Source organism: Phocoena sinus, chromosome 14 (genome assembly GCF_008692025.1).
Source record: "Phocoena sinus isolate mPhoSin1 chromosome 14, mPhoSin1.pri, whole genome shotgun sequence".
Taxonomy (NCBI): domain Eukaryota; kingdom Metazoa; phylum Chordata; class Mammalia; order Artiodactyla; family Phocoenidae; genus Phocoena; species Phocoena sinus.
The window spans coordinates 54257741-54277468 of record NC_045776.1 but is presented as its reverse complement, the minus strand read 5'-3'; the positions used below and the strand labels follow the sequence as shown (position 1 = coordinate 54277468).

At 36.3% G+C, this 19728-nt stretch overlaps 1 protein-coding gene across 1 annotated transcript in view; it reads right to left on the bottom strand.

Moving 5' to 3' along the window:
• The window catches only part of NDC80 (NDC80 kinetochore complex component), a 53230-nt gene that overhangs the window by 15608 nt on the left and 17894 nt on the right, over positions 1–19728 (bottom strand). Inside the window, exons 7-13 of the mRNA XM_032603683.1 lie at positions 17656–17745; positions 15357–15450; positions 13759–13865; positions 12857–13001; positions 10279–10484; positions 7230–7382; positions 4248–4337 (exon numbers count right to left, since the gene is read on the bottom strand). Of these exons, the coding sequence (XP_032459574.1) occupies positions 4248–4337; positions 7230–7382; positions 10279–10484; positions 12857–13001; positions 13759–13865; positions 15357–15450; positions 17656–17745 (885 nt within the window). The remainder of the gene's footprint in view (positions 1–4247; positions 4338–7229; positions 7383–10278; positions 10485–12856; positions 13002–13758; positions 13866–15356; positions 15451–17655; positions 17746–19728) is intronic.

Sequence of the window (19728 nt, the reverse complement as noted above, 5' to 3'; positions counted from 1 at the left end):
GGATCGAACTCCGGGCCCTCAGCAGTGAGAGCGAGGAGTCCTAACCACTGGATCCCCAGGGGATTCCCTGTTGTTTCAATCTTCAAATCTCTTTTCTCCATCCTCATTGCAGTAGCGTTGGTTTGAATCCTTATGGCTCAGGATACTGTTAGATCTCTTGTGTGTCTCTAGTCTCATGTACCTCTAACCTGTTCTTCAAAATGTCAACACTGTGAGCTTACTAAGATACACAGCTTTGGGCTTCCCTGGTGGCGCAGTGGTTGGGAGTCTGCCTGCCGATGCAGGGAACGCGGGTTCGTGCCCCGGTCCGGGAAGATCCCACATGCCGCGGAGCGGCTGGGCCCGTGAGCCATGGCCACTGAGCCTGCGCGTCCGGAGCCTGTGCTCTGCAACGGGAGAGGCCACAACAGTGAGAGGCCCGCGTACCGCAAAAAAAAAAAAAAAAAAAAAAAAAGATACACAGCTTTTATTCCCTTGCTTAAAAACCTTCAATGGTCCCTGCTACCTATAGAATAAAAATTCAACCAGCAAGCAAGAACAAGTAAATCTCTTCAGAATTAGGTTTTTGTTTCTCCAGGCTTCTCCTCTATCCTATTGATACTTAAACTCATGGTAATTCTTTTTTTTTTTTTTTCATGTTAATTCTTTAACATGCCATGCTCTTTGGTCTCTGGGCCTTCAGCAGTAGGGATGTGTGTGTCCTTTCATGTATCCACTGGCCAACTCCTTCTGGTTATTCATCACTCAGCTCACTTACCACTTCCTTCAGAAAGAACCTTGTGCTTATCTTTGGTGTATTATAAGTATCCACGGCATGCTGTATTTACACTCCAAAAGTATTATGATGAAAGTGATTGTTTTCATGTCCACCTTTCCACACAAAATAAGAATTCACAAAGGCAGATATTATATCACCAACACTGATTACAGTACAGGCATGTACAGCAGACTCTTAAAAAAGTTTGCTAAACAAATTTCAATTGCTAATATTTAATTTAAACTTTACACTTTATTCGTAAGTATGATTGGTTTAATTTTCTTCTTTTGTGATAATCTTCGTTAGGTTGCAGTATGAGGGTTACACTAGCCTTATAAATTCCCTCCGTATTTATAGTGTTTCCATTTCTCATTTTGTTTTTTCCTGCTTTTTCTTGAACGGTTTTGGCAATTATTTTAAAGTACTTATCAGATTGATTAGTTTTGTTATTTTAATCTATTAATTTCTGTTTAACCTTTACTATTTCAAACGCTATTTTACCTTATGCCATCTTAACTTGGTTAAACTACTTGTCAAATTAGAAAAAATAGTTTTAGTTTTTAGTCTCAAGCATATGACATCACTGACCACTCCCTTTTTTTCCAGTTTTATTGATATAATTGATGTATAACACTGCATAGGTTTAAGATGTACAGCAAGATGATTTGATATATGTATATATTGTAAAATATTTACCACAAAAAGATTAGTTAGGATCACTCCTTTCTTGAAAAGTCTTCCCTACTTTGCCTTTTATAGCATATCCTCTTCTGATTATTCTTCAACTATTCTGTCTACTTCTTCTAAGTGCTTTTCCTACAATTTCTTTCTTTGGCCAATCCTTTGCCTCTTTCTTCTACAATTCTCCCTAAGAAATATCACCCACATCACTGGCTTCAACAATCACATATATACTAGAGACCCTAAAATCTGTACTTTCAGACACAATATCTCTTTTATGTTCTGAATCTGTTGCTTCAACTCCCTTTTGGTTTTCTGTGGTCAGTGGACAGCAAGCTCATCTCCCAAGCTGTCCTGGTTACTCCCAGCACTAGGTTTTCCTCCTCTAGGCTGCCCACCCCAGAAAAATGGAAGTCACTATTGATCCTTCTTTCTCTCCTAGCTTTCTTTTCTTTTTTTAACTTTTTGGCCTGGCTGCACGGCATATGGGATGTTAGTTCCCTGACCAGGGATCGAACCCACGCCCCTTGCAGTGGAAGCGCAGTCTTAACTGCTGGACCGCCAGGGAAGTCCCCTCTCCTAGCTTTCATCTGGCCACGAAATGCTTGGGTCCTACCTCCTTAACATTTCTTAAACCTGTCCCCTTCTTCATTTTCTATTCTAATACTATGGTTTAACCTCTTAATTTCAGTTCCCCTCTACTAAGTCATTTTTTTCTATGACCAAAGGAGTTTTGCAAAAACAATGCAACTCTGATTAGCATAACTGCATATATTGGTCTTTTCCAAATGGGCTTTATATTTCATACAAACTTTAGTTATATTTATCTTTGGAACATTAATATGGGGCCTAGCCTATTGTAGGCATTTCATAATCGCCTTCCCACCCTGCCCAAACTTTCCTGCCTATAGCTTTTAAAGTTTCAAGTCAGGGACTTCCTTGGTGGCGCAGTGTTTAAGAATCCACCTGTTGGGGCTTCCCTGGTGGCGCAGTGGTTAAGAATCCGCCTGCCAACGCAAGGGCCACGGGCTCAAGCCCTGGTCCAGGAAGATCCCACATGCCGCGGAGCAACTAAGCCCATGTGCCACAACTACTGAGCCCACGCACCACAAGTACTGAAGCCCATGCACCTAGAGCCTGCGCTCCACAACGAGAAGCCACCGCAATGAGAAGCCCGCACACTGCAACTAAGAGTAGCCCCAACTCGCAGCAACTAGAGAAAGCCCGCACACAGTAATGAAGACCCAACGCAGACAAAAATAAATATAAAAAAAAAGAAAAGAGGAAGCCATACAAGGCTAAATTCCTTTAAGAAAAAAAAAAAGAATCCACCTGCCAATGCAGGGGACACGGGTTCGATCCCTGGATCCTTGATCTGGGAAGATCCCATATGTCGTGGAGCAACTAAGCCTGTGTGCCACAACTACTGAGCCTGCGCTCTAGAGCCCACGAGCCACAACTACTGAGCCCACGTGCCACAACTACTGAAGCCCATGCACCTAGAGCCCACGTGCCACAACTACTGAGCCCATGTGCCTAGAGCCTGTGCTCCTCAACAAGAGAAGCCATCTCAATGAGAAGCCCGCGCACTGCAACGAAGAGTAGTCCCTGCTCGCCACAACTAGAGAAAGCCCGTGTGCATCAATGAAGACCCAATGCAGCCAAAAAAAAAAAAAAAAAAAAAACATAAAAAAGTTTCAAGTCAGTTGAAAATATGTTTCAGTCAAGAGGTTCCTATTGCTTGAAATTCACACCTTTTTGAGAGTCTTCAGGTTTATTGCCCATTCCAACCAGAGAGAAATTGAACTGAAGCAGGCTAAAGGAAGACTTTACCTCAAATAACCATCACCCCTGAGGAACACCTGTTAAAGCAGCCCGAATTCCTATCTTCTTTCCATACTGTGATGTTACAAAACCCACAGATTTGTAGAAACCCCAAATTATAGTAACAATAGTATCATGAAACTCTTCACTTATCTAACAACATTTTCTGTTTGTGGGAGGTGTGAAAAAATTCTAATACAAAATTACTTTAAAAGTTATCTGTGAAATGCATAGATTTTATTTCCAGAAGAGAGAAAATAAATGTTTGTATTCTCAAAAAAGGCAGGATTTCTTTTATATCTTGAAATCTGTTAGCCAGAACACAATCGTTCTCGAAAAGTTGAATTAGCTAGGCATTTCCTTTAACTGTTTGGTGTTATATAAATAATACCTTTTGCTTGCATTTGAGAAGTTTTTCTTAACTTTTCTTAATCAACTATAACAATGTTTACTCTAAAGGTTATTGAATATAATAGTATTCTTTCTCAGGTATATTGGTGATATTATATTGCAAGTATCTCAGAAGCAGGAATTTTCTGAAACTACTTTTGGAAATAGACTCTTACAGGCATTTAAAGTTGAATCTCCCTGAATTCTATGGTCCTGAGAAATCTGGTAAATGGAAGTCTCTTAATGCATCATAGTTAGTTAGCTTCTAACTGCAAATGATAACATACTTACTTTTATGGTAGTCTCCTCAATTCCCTTTTACTATTATAAAAAGGAATATTACTAAATTATCTTAAGTTAAAGGAGGCAATTCTCTGTTAGAAAAAAAGCAAGCTTTACTCAGTTTCATATCACTTCATCATCAATGATATGGGAAGCTTAGAATGTTTAAGTAACTTAAAAAGTTACTTCAAGTATTTCTAGGTCACGGGTATACCTCTCATTTTTCATAATATTTTATTAAAAATTCATTCCTTATCAATCAGAAAACACAAAATGTTATGTTTGTTTATAATGACTCTGTTTCATTACTTACTTGTTCTAAAGTATCCTCTAACCCCATCTTTTTATTTAGAGCTTTATTAGTTTCTTCTTCAGTTTGGTTCAAGAGTTCTTTGAGTGGTACCTATAAAATACATAGGAATATGGGTTACATATGACATATGTAATTACAAAATTTCTCTCATGAGGCACCTTTTGGAGAAAAAAAGTGAAGCCATGGTATCTTTAATGTAATACACCATCAGTAAGAAAATAAAACAAAAATTTTTTTAATGTAATTTCTATAACTATAGAATGTAACTTGCTTTTGGTTTTGAATAATTGCAAAATTCTAGATTTGCTTCTCTACTCTAGAAATTCACTGTTATTATTTAAACATTCTATAAGTACACTTAGTTTAATTGAAGTACACTTGAAAACAGCTTATATGTAGTTTTTATTTTTATGCTATGCTCTCTAGGTGCATCATTTTTCTCTTAATCCTTTTCAATTATTTAGTCTTACAATTATCTGCTTATATTTCTTCTTTATTTTTACTTATTTATTCTTTTGGCCACGCCATGTGGCATGCGGGATATTAGTTCCCTGGATTGAACCCGTGCCCCCTGCAGTGGAAGCATAGAGTCTTAACCACTGGACCGCCAGGTAAGTCCCTCTTCTTTATTTTTTTGCTCCTCATTCTAACTCTGTTATAATAGCAGAAGACTTGAAACATGGCAAATGTCCATCAGCAAGGACTGGTTGAATAAGCCACACAATGTAGGACTGAGGCTACAAAAGGAACGAGGAAGATCTCAACACTATCAGGGAGAGGGAAATTCCCCCGCTACCCTTCTTGAGTTCTTGTGGCAGGACTTATAACAAAACTGAGAGAAAAGGGACTCTCACCACTCTCCCTTCCACCAGATCCTGCAGTCAGAGACCCTAGAGGCTGACATGGCAAGAAATCTTACCTTCTGCCTGCTTTGGCATATGTCCCAGGATCTCTCAGTGGCAGCAGTTTTCCAGCTGGTGATTTCTCCAGGCTGGCTTGTCAAAACTGCCTGGGAGAGGGAAACTTCCCCCTCCCCAACAACATACTACTGTGAGAGATCTGGGGTGGGTTGATCCGTGAATAATGGAAGGTGGGTGTCCAGATATAACTCAGGGACAGCCAGATGGAAGAGATGCATAGGGCAAGGTATGTGGGAAGAGGTGCAGCGCTTCTATGCTCTCTGGGCATGCCACTCTCCCTGCATCTCCACATGTACACCAACAAGCTCTTATCTGCTGGCATTTCTTATATTTATCCTCTATTCTACTGATTTTGTTTGAACACAGTACTTCATTCCTTCCCCTTTTTCTTTTATTGAGATGAAACTCACACTTTAAAATGGTTAAACTGAAATAATTAAGTTAAAATATTAATTTAACATAAAATTAACTCTTTTAAAGTGCACAACTCAGTGGCAATTAGTACATTCACAATGCACTCTCATTCTAGAAAAATTTCATCACTCCAAAAGAAAACCCTGTGCATTACTATGTTTTCAGTAGGTCTTTTGAAGTCACTGCTGAGTTTTAATTTTGGCTGTTCTTTTTTGAAAGATGCAATTGCCTCTTTAATCTCTTTAAGAACTTTTCTCCAAATACTACTTATAACAGTTGGGGCTGCATCTTCTTGATGCTATTTCTATTTTTATTGTCCTATTATTATGTAAAACTATTTCCAGGGAGCCAAAAAAAAAATTTCCCTCTTTTCTGAGCATATGCATTCTTTCTGAACCAGGTAATCTTTTTTACAGCAATTTAATTCAGGAAATTGTTTTCTTGAACTAGCATGAAAAACTACTCAAAATAGAGGTGAGTAAACTCTATCTGCCTGCCTGCCTATCTATCTACCTACCTAACTATTGCTTGAGAAACAATACAGTAAAAGATTAAATGTTTACTGGATGCATTTTTTTCTATTAAAAATGAGTTTAGCTTTATTTAATCAAAGTCTGTCCACCAACAAATTGTAATCTGGGAAAGTAGGAACTGTATCTTTCTAGGTATTTTTTTTTTTTTTTTGGCCACATTGCACAGTTTGTGGGATCTTAGTTCCCTGAACAGGGACTGAATCTGGGCGCAGCAGTAAAAGTGCCAAGTCCTAACCACTAGACCGCCAGGAAATTCCTCTTTCCGGGTATTTTATCTCCAGCATCTAGCAGGTATGGAACGTAGTATGTACTCAATAAATAATTTATGGGATAAATGAGTGATTCTAAGGGGAAAAAAATGCATGGCTTTAGATTTTGATTGACATGCTTCTATTAAAAACTATTTTGAAAACTGACATTTTTGGGGGGGGGCCACTAAAATACTAAAATCTGTGAATAATTGAGAAGTTGAAATTAGCATTTTTTCTTCTCCAAATTATACCTTTGACTATATTTGACAATTATGTGCAGTTTTCTCATTATTGACTCCTGGTGCTACTTAGTGCTCTATTATATCTCATGCCTTCACGTGTGTCCTTGTGCCTGAAACTTTTCCACAGACCACCCTCATAAACATCTCATCTTTGAAGATTTCATTCCAGGTTCACCATCTCTGTGGGGACTTTTCTCTCAATTCTGAGAACTGATCTTGTTACCATACCTTGTAAAGGCTTCTAATAAAGCACGTATATAGTATTTATTTTTATGTCTTTCTCGCTGAGGGGACTAGTAGCAACTTGAGAGCAAGTATCAGGTCATTTTTGTCTTTATAATCCTGGCGTCTATTTTATATGTAATCATATCTTTTATTGGATAGTTGAATAGGTGAAGTATGTAGAGAGGAAGACAAGGCTTTATAATCTGGAGAGTAAGGTACAATAGAGAGCAGATGTGTACTACCAAGAGGAAAGAAGATAAAAAGTTTCAGTGCTGTATTTCTATGTTCAGTCCTGAGTTATGGACATGCTAAAGTTTAAACTCTTACTTACAAATATTATGAGCCAGACATCAACCATATCATTTAAAAACCTTGTGAAGTACTCACGATTACGTACATAAACTTGAGCTCTGTATTTGACAAGGCAGTTGGCACCAGCTTCAGGATTAAACTTAATTTCAAAGTCATAACCTTTGGAATTTTCAGCACCCTTAGGGGTAAGTTTTAATTTTCTAGCCAACTTATGATACTCTGCTAATTGTGTTTCAATCTGTAAGAAGAGAACACAAAAACAGACATTAAAAAAACCCAGAGCCCCATTCCATATGGTTTACAATTGGCATTTTGGGGCAGTTTTACACAAAATTATGTGTTTTTTAGTAGTTTATAATTTAGTATTTTTATAGTAGTTTATAATTTATTTTTTTAGTAGTTTATAATTTAGTATTTTTAGTAGTAAGAATGGCAGTTTTAAAATATAAAGAATGAAAGATTTTTTTCACATTAAATTGTAGGATAGTTTTAACACCATAATTAATTAGTAAGTAATATACTACTGTTCCTCCATTTACCTGACAAAGAGTTTGGAATAAAAGTCCATGTTTAGGTATTAACTAAAATTTACTTTTTAAAGTACCAGAGAAATTATGAAACGAAAACAAACTTAGTTTTGTCAATGTACAAAATATTTCATTTATCCAAAATTAGAGAAATGTAGTCACTTAAGTCTCAAAACATTATTTCAACTGTTTTGATAAGAATATTTTACTAATATGTTCCACATTTCCTGGTCTCCTTCCCTTTGTTCAGGGCTCTGTTCAAATTACATCATCAGAAAGGCTTTCCCTCTAATATAACACCCCCAATTTCTCTACCCTCTTGCTTAACTCTTCTTCATAGCACTTATTACTATCTGACATATATTACTTATTTGTTCATCTCCATTACTTGAAAGTATGCTCCATGAAAGCAGTTGCATCCCCAACACCTAAAACAGTACTTGGCATACAGTACCTAGTTTTTGATTAAATAAATGAATTTGCAGAGTCTAGGCAATTTATTTTCATACTGCTTCCTCCATTTAGTACATACTTAGTTTCTCATTGCTGTTATCCACCCATAAAATTGAATACTTTGAAAGAATGAAATGGCAAAAGTACTTATCGGAATCTGATTAAATAATTAGCAATTTCCAAAAATTTATCAGCTCTCAAAAGCAATACTACTTATATGTTAAATTTAAGATTCCTTATTAATAAATCAGGAAATCATTTCAACTACTATAGTAGCTCTCTAGGGACAACTAAAGTATGTAGGTCTATTTGTCCTTACAGTAAATGATCACAGGGGTAGTTTCTTCTGTTTTTCAGTAGGATTTTATTTCTGTAGTAAAACAGCTTTCTCAAGCCCATGCACTTTATCACACCTAACTGCAGGGAGAGCAAACATGTGGCACATTTCTCCTTCCCACAGCTAATTCAGACAGTGAAAACTCATCACACTCTTTCCTGATGAGTCTAGATGCAGCCTCAATGTCTATCTCAACAGAGCTCCAGAAGGACACTACCAGTCAGAGGTGGCATGTGGAATAAAAATCAGTCTAGAAATAAAGGTAATGGGTGGAATGTTTGTTTGCCTTTTGCGTTCTGCTACCATTCTTTAATATCTCTCCTACTCAGTACCCTAAGGCTTTCTTCTCACTGTCCATGGCCCTACTCTTGCCCTTCCAAGGCCACTGCTTACCCACTTCCCAGATAACTTTCTCCTTTCAGCCTGATCCTCCAAATCAAACATAGCATTCATACAGCTAGATTTCGCTAGTTAAACAGAGTTTGCCTAAGTCCAGAGACTCGTAACTTCCCCTTTCCCACACAGTGCTTGAGAGAGAAAATATATTAATAATTGTTGAAGTGACATTTCAGGTTCCCGACCTAGTCTAACCACACTTTATTTTATAAATAAGGAAATTGAGGCTATGAGAAGTCAGAGGACACGCTGAGGTCACAGAAACATGTGGTGGCAAATCCAGGGCTAACACAGGTTTACCAAATTCTAGGTTCAAAGACTTTTGGGATCACCACCACAGCCTATTTCTTAAAAATGTATATTTTTCTCCTTAATACACGGGGACAGAGATTACCAGGTCAGGAGTATGAGGGAGCACATATGAATCTCCAATAGCATTACCTACAATTCAGCTTGTTATTTCTACTACCTTACTGCCACAGATCCTTATCTGACTGGTTTGCTCCCTTCCACCCATTTTTCACATTACCAAAAATGAGATCTTTCTGAAATATGATCTTATCTGTTTAAAAATTTTAAAGGCTTCCTGGAGCTTTCAGGATAAAGTTCAAACTTCTAAACGTGAAAAGGATCTTCACCACTTGGTCTCTGCTTATCCTTGAATCTCATCTTCTGCACATGCTCCTGTCCCTTGCTACTAAGCTCCAGCCATACGAAAACCTTAGGGTATCAGAGTGCACCATGCTATTTTCTCCCTGAGCTTTCCCATAGACTTCTTTGTTTGCTGGCTCCCCTAGCCTTGCCATGCTAACTCTCCCTTATACTTCCCAATTCAGTTCAGGTGTACATCTTCAAGGAAGCCTTTCTAAAATCTACCTCCATCCATCTCCCCACACCATGCGCACCAAAATCTTGGTTAGGTGTACTATATGCTCCCTCAGTACACTGTGCAAACCTCTATTGGAGGTCTGATCTCATGGTAGAAAAATATCAACTAGAATGGAAGTTTCTTAAGCTTCTATGTCTTTTTATCTCCCCTCTATGCCCAGCATGGTAAGTGGCACACAGCAGATGTTAAATAAATGTTTAAGTAGTGAGGAGGTAAATGAAGAAGTGACTCATATCCACTTCTGGAATAAAAGGCTTGGGATTTATGAAAATTATTTTCATGGCCTTAGAGACTTTTTTGCTCACTTCTTGTTTCACTATTGGAAAATACAGGCTACCTTAAAAATGACAGAGAAATTGGGCTGTTATTGAATTGACATAAAGGGATGAGCGTGTTTTTAGTAAAATGTCAATGCCGAAAAATTTTACCTCTTTAGCCAGTTTATTCTACCCACTCAGTTGTTCTTAACTGGGATATATTTTTACAAACGTAAGTTTGAATGAAGTGCCACTCTGGGAATGGTATGACATACCGCCTCTTTGCCTCGGGCATATTTCAGTTCCTCATTCCACAACTGCTGTTGTTCAGACTCCAGGTCCTTGGTTAATTTATTAATGGTCTGCTGCAATTCATTTCTTTCATGATTTATTCTCTCAATGTCTGCAACTGAGTACTTCTGGTTATCAACAATATTCTGTAGTCGAGAATTCTCCTGTTTCATTGTTTCACATTCTAGTTCTGCATTGAAAAAGAAAAAATTTGTTAAGTTCCTTCAATTCCTACAAATAAAGTGATGCCGTTATTTAATAGAGTTGATCCCACACATAACGATTATGATTAAGAATTGTTAGACTTAACAGATAGTCTGCTATTGTTCAGTTAAAATGCTTTTAATACTCCTACATGATTCTCTGCAAAAAGTCAGAAAAGCTGCAAGTTTTTCACAAACAAAAAATATTTATATAAACATACATCAGTTTATTCTTATTTCACTGATATTTTCAGTGGTTTCGTAAGATATTAAGCAACCATAATGGTTAGGTTCTTGCTTTACTAAAATGTGTAATCATGAACGATGTTATTGTACCAAGAGAAGATACAAACAGCAAATGATCATGAAAGGGGAAGAAAAGTTATCAAATTTATAATATTTGGTGTTCTATCGAACAGTGATGCCAACATTTTATGACTCATAGCTTATAAAAAATATGACAGTATTTTTAAGCAGACTGGGATACATGGATGAGGATGCTCATGACCAAAGGGGTCACAGAAATCATCCTGAGGGCTGAGAGGATCAAAATCTCGGCTTTGTTATAACTCAAGTCGTATTGTAGTACTGTAGTTGGGAAGCTCCACGCCTGAGCTCAAAATGAATTAATGGTTGGTTTAAGTAAAACTTCATTTATTACAGGAATCGGCACAAAAAATCCACAATATACAATATCTATAGAGTTACATATGTCTCATTCACACTCTTGGCCATGAATGACTGAATAATCAAGAAAGTTAAAAAAACTCAGAATAAAATGTTTTAGGTTAACAGTTATCAAATTATTGTCTCAAACTAAATCACTGTGAAATGGCAAATGATTGCTGAAGTATTTCTCTCTCTCCTACCCAGTTTGCCATTACTGGAAAAAAAGTCTCACAAGAAAAGTGGGAAGGATAAAAATTCTCTAGATTAAATACCAATAAGGAAGATAAATTATCAATGTTATAAAGTACTGATTTAATTGCATTACAAACATTGCTATAATAAAAAAATTAATGACTCCTTGTCGTCATGGAGAACAAACATTAGTGGTCAAGTTTAAACTATTTAAAGAGTTGGTTTACAGCAAAGCTAATATATGTAATCAGACTTATTTGGAAAAAAATAAAACAATTTAGCAAATACTCCAGATAATTACTGTCCTTGATTTTTGACAGATGATCAATATTCCATAGACTAAGAACTAAATCAAATATCCTAAGGACTATCTACTTAATTCCTACATGACACAGATACAGCCTGTAAAACCCTAAAAGAATAAAACTGAAGCAGGTTGAGGTCTGGGAAAATAGTACAGTAGGTTCATATAGTTATTTATTTATTTTGTAAACTGCCAGCCAATGGCTCGATCTCCTTTTGGCACCACAGAAGCAACAATAATTCATGTGTCACAGTATTTTCAGGGTTTTATGATTAAGATCCATATGTTTATGAAAACAAGGTTAGGAGCACACCAGATATAAACAAGCTTATTTTAGTTGGGCTTTTATAGTACTAGCATCTTTCCATCTTATTTTCAATCAACTTAAGCTGCTGAGTAGCTTAGGAGGTGGTGATAGAGGATAAGGCAAATATAGCAGACTGAGGCCAGCAGAGATTTAAAAATCTGGCTTATTAATTACAAGGTGGAATAGAAGATACATTTATATTCAGGCAGCTTGTGTTCTTAGATAAGGTTCCCCTTGGCTTTAAAAAGCCAGGTGTCTGAAAACATGTTAGAAGGTGTAGTAGTAGGTTGAATAATGACCACCCAAAGATAGGAAGTCCTAATCCCTGGAATTTGTAAACATTACCATATTTAGTAAAGGGGTCTTCACAGATATGATTAAGTATTTTGAGATGAGGAGATTACCCTGGATTATCGAGGTGGGCCCTAAATGCCATCATAAATGTCCTTAAAAGATAAAGGCAGAGAGAAATTAACATAGGCAGAAGAGAGACACCCACACACACAGAAGGTAATGTGAGGATGGAGGCAGAGACTGGAGTGACAGGGCCACAATCTCAGGAATGTCATCAGATACCAGAAGCTGGAAGAAGCAAGGAATGGATTCTCCCACATAGTCCTGGGAGGAAGTGTGGCCCTGCCGGATTTCCGACCTCTAGCATTCTGTGAGTGAATAAATTTCCATTGTTTTAAGCCACCAAGTTTGTGGTAATTCGTTACAGCAGCCTCAGAAAACTAATACATAAGTCACTAAAAACTTGGTTGCCTGATACATTACCATTAGAGGCAAAAAAGATACAGATGACAAAGCTGTCTCTACATGTGATAAGTCCCACACAGGTCCCCATCCCAGTCTGAATGACCTCTTTCAGCATTAGTTGTGCTTACCTACTCTAGAAATTTCTTCATCGAGGCCATTCAATTTCTGGTCAAGAATGGCTGAATGAGACTCCAAATTGCTCATGTATGCCTGATATTTTTGAACATCTGCTTGTAAGGAAGCTTTCAGTTTTCTCAATGACTCTAGGCGATTCTTTAAAAGAAGAGAAAGTGCGATTAGTTATTCTCGTCAATAATGATGCCATACTTTACTTGAAAGTTAAAGCAGTATTATTTAAATTCATCTTAGAGAAAGGTAAATTAGTTTCCTTTTCACTTTTAGAGGGAGTCAAAAAAACTAAAATGGTAGCTTACTGTTATTACCCAATTAAGAAGATGTACGTACTTTTCAGAAGTCAGTTTGGGACAGAAAAAGTCCAGGGCCAGAATGAAAAAGAACAAACATTTAAAATCTGTTATTTTACAGAACAGCCTAGGGGCTTCCGCAATATAAAACACAAAATAAAATTAGATATCTGGATATTATCATTTAGCTTTTAGAAAGACCTCTGGATACAATATATTATATAAACCCATTTATTACCATTCTCTTTCCACTAACTACAAAACTCAGGGCCTCTTGTAAGTAGTGCTCCCTAGAGGTATATAACATGCGGACCTTGTTCTAAAGATCTTTTTGGTCTTATGTAAATAGGTAAGACTCTTTCATCATATTCTGAACACTATTAGTCCAAGACTGACAGATCATAAGGGAAAACAAAGCTCTAGGGATACCAAACATGTTTTCATTAGGAGTTCTGTCCTATGTAAAAAAAAATTAACTTTTAAGAAGCTTATTTTTTTAATGTATTATTTTAAAAAATAGATAAAGAAACAGCTGGTGTTGTCCAAGGAGACCCAAGAGTATAAGTAAGTGTATAAGCCTGTTGAAGATAAGCATGTTTACTAACCGGTTCTTTTTCTCTTTCTTGTTCCAATCTTGCAATCTGTTCATTCAATGCTCTGTTTTTCACTGCTAATGATTCCAGCTTGGAAGCATCTACATTAAATAAATCCTCTGGAGAAAAAACCCAGAAACTTCATAAGGTCTCAAATCTGCCTAAAAAATTCTCCCCCAGGTTTTTATCATTGCTCTCTCCCTCACTTCCTCTAGTCTCTACTCAAAACATCCCACTGAAGGACATCCTACCGTCTGTAAAACCGCAACCCTTCCCTTTGGTCCACCACACTGTCTACCTCCCTATCCTACTTCATTTTCCTCCGGAGCACTTATCACCATTTGACTTACAGTTGTTCATTTGATTATTGTCTCTAATAGAAGGTAAGCTCACAAGGGCAGAGATTTTTACCTCTTATTCATTACTGTATCCTCGGTGCCTACATGGTGGCTGGTATACAGTATGTACATAATAAATATTGTTTGAATAAATGAATATAATTCATATGCTTAATTAATTATAACACAATATCAAAGCAAAGATGCTTTCAGTGTTAGATCACTATGAATTTTCCTCTTAAAAAAAAAGACAACATCATTTTCTTTGCTCCCCTTCTCATATGGACAAACTGAAATTGTCCCGCTTCTTTTTTTTTTTTATAAAATATTTATTTACTTATTTGGTTGTGTTGGGTCTTAGTTGTGGCTCGTGGGCTCCTTAGTTGTGGCATGTGAACTCTTAGTTGCAGCATGCGAACTCTTAGTTGCAGCATGCATGTGGGATCTAGTTCCCTGACCAGGGATCAAACCCGGGCCCCCTGCATTGGAGTGCAGAGTCTTAACCACTGTGCCACCAGGGAAGTCCCTGTTCCGCTTATTCTTCAGGAAAGTATATCCCACGGAAACAAAAGAGAATGCTTTCACTTTTTGTGCTAATAGTGGCAGGGTGATCTCCTATTTTGATTGATTCCATAGTCTTTGGAGGATCGCTTTACATGTCTTAAACTTATCTATTTTACCTACCACTGTGGCATTTTATATACAAGACTATTACAAAAAAGGAACAACAATGTAAAATAATACTCTGGAATATTTTAAAGTTAGCCAGTAAATACCAAATGTCACTAGATTAGCTAAGTGGAAAAATAATTTCTTTCTTTGGAAATATCATAGCCCATTAACTATGTGACATAAATTTTGAAAGAGACCATAGATCTTTTGACTAACCAGTACTTTAATTTCTAAAATAATAAAGCAAGGATATCACAGGGATATCATCCCCCAAGAGGAATAACATTTGCTGATTATATTGTGCTCCGGGTAGCACATTTGACATTTTATAAACATGGCCATCTAATCCTGCAAAACTTTGTTAGAAAGGTTAAGTAGTTTGTTAACGTCACACAGCCAGTAAGGGGTCATGCCTCAGGTCTGACTCCAACACCAGTATTCTTTCTGCTTAACCTTTACTCCTCTCCACCAAAGAAACAGTTATGATAAAAATCAGGAGGCATCTAAACGCATTTACATTAGGCATAGTAAGATGGGCTACAACTCCTTGAGTGGAGTTAAATGACCCAAAGCAAGCACTCTAGGAATGAGAACACTTACTCAGCTTGGACTGCAACTCTGCATTCATCTCTTCAAAGCTGTCAGCACCGGTCATGAAACTCTCATAGCATTTTATGGTGTAGTCCAAAAACAACTAATTGGGTTAAGCAGATTTAAAAACAAAGCCATGATTCTCTATTTAGTTTATTTCACTTTTCTAAGTAGAAATTTAAATTTGAATTAAAAAAATAAAAGTCAAAAAAAAAAAAAATAAAAGTCAGGAACACTAAGTGGTTACATGAACTCCTGTAAATGAGATACAAACCTAGGGAATATCATTAATTATGCTGCACAGATTTACTCAGTCTGCTACTTCTATAGTGAATAATAAGGATGAAAAGAATACTTCAATTTGGATAAAGGTGATACTTAGTAAATGGTTAAAAAAAAACCCATATCTTCAGAATTTTGAGAAGGTTAGACAAGGAAGCTTATTAATAAATATAATTCAACATAAAATGTAAACTTGAGCATCTTTAGGGATAATCTAACTAATTAAAAATTTAAATGAATTGCTGATCATTTAAGTCTAATTAAACTGACAAGATCTAGTTGTGAAAACCAGAGCATAATTAATAAAGGCTATAATTTACATTGTAACTTCATGCTAAAACATGGCATGGTTAGTAGAGATCTAAACACTAGACTATTAGTACTCTTAATATTTATCCAAGAGAAAATAATACTCTATTTTGCAATTCTGAGGTGTTTTGCTTACTGAAGATGTGTACTTTGTTAAGAGGCAAGGATGGCTGATCAGAATTTTCCACAGCCAGATGAAGTACACATCCCTCAAGATAAACCAATTCCCTTTGTGCTGATTCTCTGCTTACTAAACAATCTTACTACTTGGTTGATACTGAAGGGGTGCCCTGAATAGGGGGTATGAGTATTTCTGTAACTGGAAAGATGTGTCACTGGTGGTAAATTAATATATTTTTATTCTTTTTCAGATGTGAATTTGGTAAGAGTGAATGTTTCCTTAAGTTTGGTCAATTGTGATTTTGCAGGTTAAAAAAAAATTGAATTTCTAGACCTACAAAGCTGAGGCTCAGAATCTGATGAAGTTGGATACTTCGGTAACTCTTTTTAATTAAATTTAAAATTAATTTTTACTTTAAAATTAAAAATAGCACTTTATAATTTCCCAAGTGCTTCTCTATATATTGTCATCTGAAATAACAGTTAAAATAGCAAGAATAACTTTTACTGTTTTAACATTTAGGATGAATATCAATAAATTTAATATTTAGTCATTTAGTAGGTATTATAATTTTATTTGGGTGAGAACTGAGGCACCAATAAATCTAGTCTAGTACATATATTGCAACATGGGAAGAGAATTCTCTCAAGAGGATCAAAGGCTTTCTAGCTGCTTCTCCAGCAAGGATCACTGATGAAGTAGTAATGGGGTATGATATTCTTTGTTTGAAAAAAAAAAAAAGAAAGCAACACTACCATGCCAGTCAGTTGATACATCTTTCTATTTGAACTATTTCCCAGGTAGTAATAAAAGATGAAGCTGAGGTTATTTCCACTTTCTTTTTATGACAAATGCTCCAAAGAGTGAAGAACAGAGAATTTTTTTTTTTTTTTTTTTTATCTTTAGGGTCCTACATAGTAGGACCTATATATGCTATAGGAACTATATATGCCGGGGACATTAATGTTTAATCTCAATACTATAAATTTATTCCTTGGAGTTGGTGTTTGCTCCCTTTGGATATATAAATTTATGTATTTTAGGAAATAGGGTAGGGTTAGTTACATAGTTAAGGCTCCAATACAGGATGGTTTGGGAACCAATTTAGACCATCTATTTACTTTTATCTCAATCACTTTTGGAAGTGGCAACTCGTAAGTGCAATATGCCTAACTAAAAAGCCAAAACAAACAAAAAACCCACATGCCATCTATTTAAAGACCCAGTCTTTCAGGCTTTGTGTTGACAAAATACTATATTACAATAATGATGCCAGTATTGATACCTTCATTATAAAAGATAGGGGAGAAAGAGAAATATTACATCTGTACATATAACAATAACGTTATGACGTAATTCTAATTGCATTGCTTTTTTAACTTACTTAAAATTTACAAATTTCTGTTCTTAGTTACTTTTAGGAAACTACAATGTGATTTCAAGAGTAATTCCATTGACTAATATTTCCCAAAATCAGTTTTAGCAGATTTTTCAGGAAGCAAAAAGCCAAGTTCTACAAAAGAATATATCACTTTCAATAATAACACATTTAGTTAATATTAAGATAACTCTAATGTTTACAGTAATGTAAGGTACCTTATTATGCATAATTCCATCTTCAGTTTCTTCTCCCCAAGGCTGTCCATCATCAAATAAAGGTGAGCTTTCTTTCATGGCATTATGTAACTATTTAGTACACAAGCAAAATATTAAGTTGATGAAGTTTCTGAGGAAAACACATAGCTTTCATGTTTTGTCAAATTTGTTTTCAGTGTCATTTTTAGGAGCATTCACATTACTGCCTGACAAAGTCTCGTGAGAAGTTATTCTTTTAAACCTTAAAATATAATCCTTTTGATATTTTAGTAACTAAATCCCTTAGGATTAAAAAAGGATGGGCTCCATGTTTAGTTCTATTCTATAGTGAAAAATATGCTGATCTTTTTTATACACTTATTGAGAACATATACACACATTAAAAAAATTTATTTATTTTTGGCTGTGTTGGGTCTTCGCTGCTACGCACGGGCTTTCTCTAGTTGTGGCGAGCAGGGGCTACTCTTCGTTGAGGTGCACAGGTTTCTCATGGCGGTGGCTTCTCTTGTTGCGGAGCACGGGCTCTAGGCACGTGGGCTTCAGTAGTTGTGGCACGTGGGCTCAGTAGCTGTGGCTCGTGGGCTCTAGAGCACAGGCTCAGTAGCTGTGGCGCACGGGCTCAGTTGCTCTGTGGCATGTGGGATCTTCCTGGATCAGGGCTCAAACCCGTGTCCCCTGTGTTGGCAGGCAGACTCTCAACCACTACGCCACCAGGGAAGCCCCCTACACATGTTTTAATGCAATTCTGAGAATCCAAAACAGAACTGCCACAAAAGGTAAGCCAAAAGTAATTATTTCTCTTTTATATAAACTCAATTTTGGTGCCCAAATGTTATCTATTGCCTCCTTCAGACTATATAAGCATGCACTTTAGATTGAATTTTACAATATAAAATCTTCAGAAATACAAATATTTAACCTTGAAAGTGATAACAGATAATAAATTATAGCAAACATTCAGATGTTATAATTAACAAGCTAAAAGGAAAATGCCTAAAGGTTTTTAAGGCACATAAATTCCATTTTTGAACACATGTTTTTATAACTTGTTTTAGAAATATAACCTTTTAAAAATAAAAGAAAATTAGAAAATTTAAATGAAATTGCTATAAAATGTAAAGATATCAACGTATATCTAATATAAGGAAGACTAAACTCTACAAAAACGGACTATGCATTAGGAGTGTAAAAGAAGAATGTGGTTTCTGTTGAAAATATTTCTTTACATTTTCTTACCCTAGTATTCATATATAGATAGGATTGCTGAGTGGGGATACTGTCCTTAGTCTAGAGTAGCTTGTCCTATCTGCTCCTTTCCTATTCCAAAGGCGCTCATTAGACCTTTTGTATATCTAGGGTGGATGCAGGTAAGCTCTATCAACACATCCTTTACCTCTTCTTCCCTTGACAAGGCCTCAAGTGACAATCAGATTTAATTAAGTCTTAAAGACATGTAAGGCAGAGCCCAAGATGAAGAATAGAATCTCATATCTTATCATCAGGGTAGATAAAGACAGAGTTTCTGTTGCCTTGTCAAAGGTCCTTGTGAAAGCTCTTGCTACTCTGCAAGGTTCAAGGAGAGCCTTACAAGGGACAAACAGATCCCCAGGAACTATAGGAAAGACTCTTACTACAATAACTAGAAGTTCTTCTGTACTGAGAAGATTTGGTTGAAAATGTTTCAACCTGAAATTGGATAGAGATAACCAGAAATATGGACTTGAGTAATCATTTTTTACCCAGAGGTGGCATTTACCAATAAAATACTACTCCTTCATATTATAAGAAAAGAAAAGGACTCAGAGGGATTTGAGATGAGTAACGCCCTAGCCCACTTTGGTTATTAACTGAAAGGTTAATCACAGAGCTAGTGGAGCAATATGCACCCTCCTATTCATGTTCCTTGGTGGAGGGGAGACAGGGCAACTTTGGCAAAACTCCTATCACTCAAACACCGTAATAAGGATGTGCTTACAAGCTCTGTGCTAAGAGGCATAATGAGAGAGAAGAAATAAAACTTTACTTACAAAACATTAACAAACTGAATTCAGGAGTATAGCAAAGGAATAACCA